This window comes from Cebus imitator, unplaced genomic scaffold, assembly GCF_001604975.1.
Source record: "Cebus imitator isolate Cc_AM_T3 unplaced genomic scaffold, Cebus_imitator-1.0 Scaffold240, whole genome shotgun sequence".
NCBI lineage: Eukaryota > Metazoa > Chordata > Mammalia > Primates > Cebidae > Cebus > Cebus imitator.
Genome location: NW_016107555.1, coordinates 1,788,560 through 1,797,728, shown reverse-complemented (window position 1 = coordinate 1,797,728; position 9,169 = coordinate 1,788,560). Strand labels below are relative to the sequence as shown.

Genomic DNA, 9,169 nt, shown 5'->3' with positions numbered 1-9,169 from the left:
CCTTTTGTATAAGTTGTGAAAGAAAACACATCTTCAGCCCTAACCCACGAAGTTAAGCTCCTAGCAGGCCACATGGCAGGCAGGGGTCAGTAACCCCGGCCCTTTCCCTATGAAACCAGTTAGCACCTGGGTAGCAAACTTCCATTCGGAAGCGCACAGGGCAGGGCCATGACAGCCCTAGAGCAACTCTGTCTTTGGCCTCAGGAATTCAGTTAATGGGTACCTGGCTGCCCCTTGCCCAGTGGGGCAAGCCGTGGCTTTGAGTTAGTTGGAGGCTTGGGTGCTCTTCCAGAAAGAGGAAGTTTCAGGTCTCCTTCCTAACTCTCTGGGGTCCTTGGGCAAGCCAGTTGGGCTCTCAAAGCAACTGTTACTGTCTCTAAGATGGCAGAGGCCCCGCCCCCACCCCAACTCAGGAGGAGAGCAATCAAGCTAATTGCCACACACCTGAATTCTGACTCCAGGTCACTTTTCAAGTGTAGACAGCGCCCCTCCCACTTAAGTTCCCAATTTTTGTTTGCCCCCTCCCTGCTTACTAGAAGTTAGGAAGCAAGTTTGTTCAGCCTGGGAAAGAAGCAGGCAGATAAGAGAGGGTGGAGGCTTTAAAAATGTTATCAACATGCGAAAAGCTAGTCATTCAAGAAGGACCAGAAAAAGCCCAAGGTTTAGACAAAGCTGGTTTCTAGAGCCCCCACCCCAGACACTGTCAGGGAAAGGGAAAGAAATCTTCACTGCAATGCCGGGGCTCTGATAACACTGATTTCTGTTAGAGATGCTCTTTAGAAACCTCCAAGTAGAAACATCTTTTCCTGCTGCCCTAAAGGCACAAAAACTCAGCGAATGTCTTTCAATATCTCCCTTCCTGTAGATGTCTCTAAAATTCCAAGGAGCATAATTATTCAGAGGTAAGGGATGCTGGCAAAACACGTAGCAAACCTGAGAGAGGTTACAGATGTTCACTATTAGTAATAAATGGTTTTCAGATCAGCAATTTGTGACTTTCAAATAACAGGTATCCGCCAGGCATGGTGGCTCACGCCTGTAATCCCAACACTTTGGGAGGCTGAGGTGGGCGGATCATGAGGTCAGGAGTTTGAGACCAGCCTGACCAACATGATGAAACCCCATCTCTACTATAAATACAAAATAGCCTGGCATGGTGGGGCCCGCCTGTAATCCCAGCTACTCAGAAGGCTAAGGCAGGAGAATCGCTTGAACCTAGGAGGCAGAGATTGCAGTAAGCTGAGTTCGTGCCACTGCACTCCAGCCTGGGAAACAGAGCAAAACTCTGTCTAAAAAAAAAATGTATTTTGCAGACATCTGAAATTCACCAATCTGAACTCTAAATTCATCCCAGCCCCTCTCCCAAGGACTCCTTCAAAACTCAGGACATCAAATCTCCACATGATCTGTGTTCAAGTCAGAAACGTAGCGGTTGTGGCTGGGCATGGTGGCTCATGCTTGTAATCCCAGCACTTTGGGAGGGTAAGGCAGGCGGATCACTTGAGACCAGGAGTTCGAGTCCAGCCTGGCCAACATGGGAAAACCCTGTCTCTACCAAAAATACAAAAATTAGCTGGGCATGGTGGTGCACATCTGTAATCCCAGCTACTCGGGAGGCTAAGGCAGGAGAATCGCTTGAACTTGGGAGGTGGAGGTTGCAATGAGCTAAGATCACACCACTGCACTACAGCCTGTTTCAAACAGGCTGGTGACAAGAAGACTGTTTCAAAAAGAAAAGTGGGTGTTGCCCCAGATGCCCTTCCTCTCACACCGAGTAGGTGCCCAACGCTGCCACCTGACTGGCCTCAGCATCCCGCCTGCCTGCACGCCTGCTCCGGAAGGAGCAGAGCCAGCCTTTAAACCAGGTGGGTTAGGTCTCTCCAGTGGTTCTGTCTCTACTGAGTCTTGACAGCTTGCTGTGGCCCTAGCTACCTCTCCAACTTCACCTCCTACCACGTTCCCCTAACCCGCCCCTCGCTGCTCCGCAGGTTGTGCTCCATCACAGAGGCCCAGGCCCACTCCTACCTCAGGGCCTTTACACTCCTTGCTCCTGCTGCCTGGTACACTCTGAACAGACACCTACTTGTATCTTTCACACCCAAATGTCCTCAGATTCCCCGAGATTTCTTTTCAAAGAGGCCTTCGCTGCCCATCATGCAATTCCCCCGTCACTGCCTCCTTACCCTCCTTCATTTTCTTCATAGCATGTGGGTGTTTTAGTATTTGCTTTCATTTCATCGCCCACGGAGTAAACTCCCCAAGGACAAAGGCTGTGTTTCTCTCTGGTGTATTCCCAGCACCAGGAACAGCACCTGGCACACAGTAGGTACTAACTGAGCACACAGCTGGGGAAGGAATGAAAACCTAAGCACTGCTCTTACTTCCTGCCTCAGACGTCACTTCCTCAGAAGCCCCACCCCACCCACCTCCACCATGTAAATTGTCTCTCCCTTGGTATTCTTTAACATCTGTAAAAGCACTTATAAAATAGACAATTACATGTGTTTGCACTTGTAAAAGTTAATATCTGCCTGGCCTTCTGGACCACCGTCAGCCACCTACACTCTGAGGGCCACCCCCAGGTAGGCCTTTCGCTGGCAGTGAGATGGCTGCCAATGCTCCGGGTTGCCAGAGTATCCCCTTGGCCACTCCAGCAGAGAGAGAGTACAGCAGCTATGAGACACTCCAGTGGAGTCTTGTGGACTGACTGATCTCACCTGGGTCACATGGCCAGAGGTAAACAAGGCTCTGATTGGCTGGGTCTGGGTCATGTGCCCACCCAGGAGGAATTGAGTGGTTCACAAGGAATGCTGGATGCTATCACCTGGGGAAGGGAAAAGCGATGTTGGGCCAACCTTAAAAAGTTTTTATCCAAGGACTCTTTCCATAATGGAAAAAGGAACTAGTGTAAAAAAATTCACCAGGACAGCCAATCTTTTTTTTTTTTTTTTTTTTTTTTGAAGACAGGGTCTTGCTATATCAGGTCTTGCTATATCCAGGTTGGAGTGCAGCAGTGTGATCACAGCTCACTGCAGCCTTGAGGGCCTGGGCTCAAGCGATCCTCCCACCTCAGGCTCCTGAGTAGCTGGGACTACAGGTGCATGCCACCATGCCTGGCTAATTTTTGTATTTTTTTGTTGAGATGGAGTCTTGCTATATTGCCCAGGCTGGTCTTGAACTCCTGGCCTCAAGCAATCCTCCTGATTGGGCTTCCCAAAGTGCTGTGATTACAGGCATGAGCCACCACACCTAGCCCTCATTGGTATTTTTTACTAGCATATTAAAAACACCTAGCTAATAAGCGGAGAAAATCACAAGCCTCTTAAAATTCTACTTGTATGCTTTTCCTCCTTGCTGGACCGTTAAGAGTTGCAAACAAAGGTAATAAGGAATTTCACAAAAGAAATGAGAGACAAAACAGGGAACGATCATTAGTTTGCTAAATGCCCTGTTTATTCTGCAAACAAGGCTTAGAAATGTATAGACACAATTTGTAGGTTGGAAGATCTCTGTGTAGTTATGACTTCACAACTATACTTCACAAAAGCAGTAATGAGGGCAGCTTAGGAACACATTAACCTACCATTGTTCTGTTCAGAGCGAACACAGTGAGAATAGATTCCTAAGGCCTGTTTCTCTAGGTGATTGTCACACTTTGCTGCCCTAGTCTTTAAGAACAAGTGGAGCCTTCACTTGAGCTGCCACCTCCTTGCCGTTCAGGGCTTCAACAATTGCAAGCGCGAACTCGAAGCTGGTCCCAGGCCCACGGCTTGTAAGAATTAGGCCGTCCTTTTCCACCCGATTCTCAGAGTAGGTGTAATGACCTGCAAAGCAGAAACAGAAAAGGTGACATTCTAATGGGCTATGTGACAAGAAAGATTACTTACCAATTCAACTCACTATTACAGCACGTAACTAGCCATTCAAAAACATCTACTCAGCATTCCAAGCTCTTAAAAGCCCTCCACAAAAGTATTTTTAAAACTGTGTAGAGCAAAGGCTGAGAGAAACCAGTCAGAATGAAATATGTGAAAGTTAAACGCAGCTGCTAAACTTTTAAGTGTTGGGGGAGTGTCAGTAAATGACAGTTACATCACTATTTTACAACAAAGCTCAACTGTCAATTCAGAAGTGCTGGAGGAAGCATGAGTTGGGTACAGTAACGCTGAAGGCAGAAGCCACCGGGATCAACACGTGGCAACACATACCCTGATGCCTCAAAAACAACCACAGCACAGCAGGTATGCATGTGTGTGTGCAAGTAGAAACAACATTCATTCTCAAAAACTACTTTCCTTCTGCATCCTCACACCACCATGCCCGCCAGTTGGCTATTTCTTGGCAAACATAATATGAAAACTGGGATTCTTAAGCATGAATGCCCTGAGCTCTGCCCCTCCACAGCAGGTAGTCACCAGTCTCTCCCACTGCACACAGGGCCTAACCTCCCTCCCCATACCCATCCCTATCACTCTCCCACCTGGAGTTTCCCTTACTGAATACAACAGGTTCTCTCCTGCTCCAGGAAGAGCTCAAGGGCTGCTCCCTCCACCCAGAGACCAGCTTTTTGCAGTGCTTTGCCCCTTTGGTTTCAGTTTGGGCATCAACAAAAACCCCTCAGAGAGGGTATCTGTGACCACCCCCACCCCCCCAAATTAGGTTCCTCTGTTGACTCTATCACTGCATCCTATTTACTGCCCTCCCAGAATTGGCACAATCTATCACAATCTATAAACGTTTCATTTCATTGTTTATTGTTTGCTCTTTAAAGGGGCTGGGCCTTCAACAGTCCGTCTGGCCAACGATATCCACGGCATAAAGGAGGTGCCCCTGAAGAGTGAGGTCAAGGCCAACAAGCACCATTCTCGACTTGATCTCCTTTCTGTACCTTTCCCTTGCTTTAAAGGGGAAGAATCTCTGCATGATTATAGCTCACCCTTCCAGCTGTGTACCCCTTCAACCCATCCGAGCACCCAAAAGCTAACTCTCCTGAGTGCAAAGTGGGGCATAGCCAGTTCCCCATGGAAAGCCCTTGCCAACTCTCCAGCACCTGAAGGTCACATTGAACTCCATGTCACGGAGCATGGAGGCCTCTTCGGTCTGGCCTTTGCACAGAGACTAGGCTGGGACCAGAAGGGAGAAGAAAAGGAACCTGCTGTCTGGGTGGGAGCTGGTGGTGCCTGCACTAGGCTGGTGACAGTGATCCAGAGGAAATGAAGGTTTGCAATGAAGGACTAGGCGAGGAGGCTTCAAGGATGACTCACAGCTATCTGTCCCAGGTGACTGGGTGATGCTGAACCACTCAGTGACGTGGGACACAGAACAGATTTAGGGAGGGGGAAGTGACAAAGCTCCTCCGTGAACTCCTGCTCTATCCTGATGCACCAGCCACACAGGCAGGCAGGCGGCTCTCGCCACCAGAGCTCACCACTGTGCCTGAGAACACCCCGAGGGCACAGCTTCCTCTTCTTCCTTTTTCTGTTCCCAGTGCCAGGCACTAAGGAAGAGCTTAGGAAACATTTGTTCAATGAACACAGGAAAATTCATCCAAAAATCTCCCTTCCAACAGAAACAGAGTGCTTCTGCTATATTAATGAGCTTTTGAAACCAAACAATATTCATCTCTTTTCCAAGGAGATTAACAATGACTACAGGAACTTTATGTCTTACTACACCACTAAAAAAACAAGCCACTGGCTGGTCAAAGGCAGTGAGTTGTCTCAATTGATGGCTCACAGTCAGTTACTCCTGGCTGGTAGAACGTGGTGAGTATCTCAATTGATGGCTCACAGTCAGTTACTCCCGGCTGGTAGAAGGTGGTGAGTTGTCTCAACTGATCGTTCAGATACTCCTTGTTCTACTCTTTCTCCCCTTCTCACTACTGTGCTTGACTAATCTAAAAAATTTTAAAAATCAGGTCACCCACCAAAATAAACGAATAGAGTACATCAAAAATTTTCAATTTAACTATTGTAGAGAAAAAGAGGATCCCTAGTTTGAGAGAAAAAGGTTTTCATAATCTGGCCTCATTTACTGATGGTTAAACCAGGCCAAGACCATTTCAAATGCTAACCTAGAAACGGGCTGGGCTAGGTCTTCCGGAGCGACCGTGAGACGCATGGCTGAGAGTGGAACAACACGAAGCACAACTGTAAATGGTTCACTTGACAGTATCTTTGTAGCTAAAACAGTGCAGACAGGGCTTAAACTGGCTATATATGCTTAAAGGTTCTATGGTTCTTTTCAGTCTTTTAACCCGGCAAAGCAAAAGGTTTATGGTTACCAACTGCTTCCACCCAGTGGTAAAGGCAGAACATGCACCCCGCCAGCACCAGGAAGGCGCAGTGCAAACTTGAGGCTGGAATTGTGACCCTACAGTGAATTCAGATTTTACATCTCCCATTCCAACCAGCAGATTTTTTTGTTTGTTTGTTTTAAACCAGACTCCAAGTCTTAAAGTCTCTTCAGAGAAAAAGCAATGGGAGCCTGGGCATGGTGGCTCACGCTTGTAATCCCAGCACTTTGGGGGGCCAAGGTGGGTGGATCACCTGAGGGCAGGAGTTTGAGACCAGCCTCATCAATATGGTGAAACCCCATCTCTACTAAAAATACAAAAATTAGCTGGGCGTGGTGGTGAGCGCCTGTAATCCCAGCTACTTGGGAGGCTGAGGCAAGAGAATCGCTTGAATCTGGGAGGCGGAAGGTGCAGTGAGGTGAGATCGTGCCACTGCACTCCGGCCTGGGCGACAGAGTAAGACTCCAACTCAAAAAAAAAAAAAAAAAAAAAGGCAACGGAACACAGGTCAGCTCAGCAACTATAAGCCCGAGGGCCGAGACCAGGATGCTGCCTGTTTTGCAAATGCAGCTTTGCTGGCACAAAGCCACCCTGCATGTTTAATACTGTATGTAGCTACTGTGGAGCTGCAGCAGTTGAGTAGCTGCCAGAGAGCTGAAGTCCTGGAAAGCCTGCAGTATTTACCATCTGGCCTTTGGGGAGCACTCGGTCGACCCCTGAGCAGAGCTCTGGTTTCAAATCCCAGGTCTGCCATTTAGTGGCTGTCTGACCTCTCTGAGCCTCACTTTTTGGTAAAATGAGAATGACACCAACCCAGCAAACAGTACTAAGCAGTGGTGGTATGCAGTGGCATTACAGAGGCTGGGTGAGGGCAGCCTTTTCACCAACAATCCTGAAGCAGGTTTATCCTCAGGCAATGGATGAGGAAACAGGCTCAGACTAAGGAACCTTCCCACCGTGAGTGGGGAAGTTGGGGGCCACCCCATGATGCCAGGCTCCAGAGACCCTGCTCTTCAGTGCTCAGGTGTGGGACCAGGCATGCGGATGCCATAAAACAGTGGACAAATGAGAAAGAAAACCAGACATTACAGCTATAACTTGTTTTAAAATCTGAGGAATTAAAAGACTATGGGGGTGCTGGAGCTGGTGGCACACACCTGTAATTCCAGCATTTTGGGAGACCAAGGCAGGAAGATCATTTGAACCCAGGAGTTTAAGTACAGCCTGGGCAACATAGGGAGACCCTGAATCTACCCAAAAAAAGACTATCCCCTTCAGATGGGATTGCTTATCTCAGGAGAAACTGTCACACTGATCTTTCAAGTTCACGATGAGGAAAAGGGCCTCACCCAGAGCAGACCCTCAAGTGACGACTGCAGCTCTACCTCTCAAAAGTGTCCTGAAGGGGTAGACATTTCAAGTATCCATTTCTTACAATACGGGTTACTGACTAAATCCAACGCCTAGTAACTTAAATGTGGGTGGGAGCCTAGCTACCACAGAGCAGAGGAGGGGCAGGAAGGCAAAACTGGATGCAAGGCAGAGGGCTGGGCTTGAGATCTGGCCGCAGTCTCCTTGTTTGTGAAGCCAGAATGATACCACCTGCCTTGCTAGGCACTGGAGACCAGGAGGCTCCACCAAAATAATGTAGGGCAATGTGCTTTTTGTAAACTCCGAGTGTTTGAGCATCAACAATCTGATATTTTTCTAAGCCTAACTAACTTCAATGTTTTTGAGGCACTAAAGGAAAACAGATGCAATAGGCATACCTTCAGGTAATGCAGGAACCTGCTCTGCTGAGTCTTCCCTCTGAACAGATCACAAAGGGAGCCCAGTTCTGCTCTTTACATTTCTTTCCAACTCTCTAAAATCCCTCTATCAGCTTAAATTCCTACATTTAAAATGCCCAGAAACCAGAGCCTTTTTAAAAATTACCAATTTTCATGCAGATAGTTTTAATGAAAACATAGTATCTTTCTAAGCAACTAAAATAAAACCATGAGCGGGGCACACTGGCTCACATCTGTAATCCTAATGTTTTGGGAGGCCAAGCCAGAAGGATCACTTGAGGCCAGGAGTTCAAGACCAGCCTGTGCAATATAGTTAAACCCTGTTTCTACAAAAAAATTTAAAAACTAGTCAAGTGTGGTGGCTCCTGCCCATACTTCCAGCTACCTGGGAGGCTGAGGTGAGAGAACTGCCTGATCCCAAGAGGTGGCGGTTACAGTGAACTGAGATCACACTACTGCTCTCCATCCTGAGTGACAGAGCGAGCCTCTGCCTCAAATAAACAAATAAACCAACCATGGATTTTCAGAAAAACACTGCTCTCGATCAAATATAAGCGTATGTAGAATGTACAACACCAAGAGAGAACCCTGATGTAAACTGTAGACTCTGGATGATGATGTGTCAATGTACATGCAGATTCCGGTGCAGGATGCTGACAGTAGGGGAGGCTATGCATGGCCGGGGCGGGGGTGGGGGTGAGGAGTGGGTGAAGAAGATGGGAACTGCTGTGAACCTAAAATTGCCTAAAAAGACAAAAGTTTAGTAATTTAAAAACATGCAGTATAATGAATTGTTGAGAAACATTCAGTTTACCCTGCCCCCACGGCTCCCCCGTGGAAGTTACTTTTAGTTTGTAATTAGTGGTAGGCGGGTAACAGCTGCCTACCTGGTATTCCTGAGTTACGTGTATATGCAGAACATCTGTGTATTTATTAATAAGAACCACCTGTCAGGGCCGGGCGCGATGGCTCAAGCCTGTAATCCCAGCACTTTGGGAGGCCGAGGCGGGTGGATCACGAGGTCAAGAGATCGAGACCATCCTGGTCAACATGGTGAAACCCCGTCTCTACTAAAAATACAAAA

The 9,169-nt window shown here is 47.7% G+C and overlaps 1 protein-coding gene across 3 annotated transcripts in view; it reads right to left on the bottom strand.

The window, feature by feature from the left end:
• Window positions 1–3,431: 3,431 nt before the first annotated feature.
• Window positions 3,432–9,169, bottom strand: part of PARK7 (Parkinsonism associated deglycase) — a 22,794-nt gene continuing 17,056 nt past the window's right edge. For all 3 annotated transcript variants that reach the window (XM_017498325.2, XM_017498328.2, XM_017498327.2), the window contains one exon: window positions 3,432–3,824. In XM_017498325.2, the coding sequence (XP_017353814.1) occupies window positions 3,664–3,824 (161 nt within the window). In that variant the 3' untranslated portion in view covers window positions 3,432–3,663. The remainder of the gene's footprint in view (window positions 3,825–9,169) is intronic.